Genomic DNA, 613 nt, shown 5'->3' with positions numbered 1-613 from the left:
GGCAGCGGCGGAGCCACGGGCTCAGACCGCCCCCAGCCGGCGCCGCGCAGCACTGGGACCCGCGCTCGCCCTGCAGCCCGGTCAGCTTCCTCCGCACCCGCCTGCCGGTCTGCCAGTGTGCCCGTGCGCCCTCGCTGCCGCTGGTCTGCGCCTCGACCCTGCCGGCACCATGCACCTCTCCCAGCTGCTGGCCTGCGCCCTGCTGCTCATGCTGCTCTCGCTCCGGCCCTCAGAAGCCAAGCCCGGGGCGCCGCCGAAGGTGGGTGCTGTCGCGGGGACGCCGGGCCTGGGAAGGGCGTGAGAGGGGGGCAGCCTGGGAGGCGCGCAAGAGGGAGCAGAGGGCTCCTTCTCCCGAGATGAGTGTAGGTGAGAGCCGGGGAGCCCTCGAAACCCGAACTCGGGGAGTCTACTCCCAGCCTCGGGAGAACGGCCACACATGTGTGACCGCCCGCCCGTCCCAGAGCGGCCAGCCAGGCAGACCGCAAAGGAGCGGATGGCCAGGGGCTCCCAGAAGGGGCAGGCAACCGGCTGCGTGGCAGGTGGCTGCAAAGCTGAGCTGTCCCGCTTCGCTGGCGGCGCGGTAGAGGCTCGCGAAGCGACAAAGCCCCGGAGG

At 72.6% G+C, this 613-nt stretch overlaps 1 protein-coding gene across 1 annotated transcript in view; it reads left to right on the top strand.

Annotated features, from left to right (window-relative positions):
- Positions 1 to 38: 38 nt before the first annotated feature.
- The window catches only part of NPPC (natriuretic peptide C), a 4,937-nt gene continuing 4,362 nt past the window's right edge, over positions 39 to 613 (top strand). Inside the window, exon 1 of the mRNA XM_006171130.3 lies at positions 39 to 297. Coding sequence (XP_006171192.1) covers positions 170 to 297 — 128 coding nt within the window. The 5' untranslated portion in view covers positions 39 to 169. The remainder of the gene's footprint in view (positions 298 to 613) is intronic.

This window comes from Tupaia chinensis, unplaced genomic scaffold, assembly GCF_000334495.1.
Source record: "Tupaia chinensis unplaced genomic scaffold, TupChi_1.0 Scaffold149383_1, whole genome shotgun sequence".
Classification (NCBI taxonomy): Eukaryota; Metazoa; Chordata; class Mammalia; order Scandentia; family Tupaiidae; genus Tupaia; species Tupaia belangeri.
This window is presented reverse-complemented; position numbering and strand designations above follow the sequence as displayed.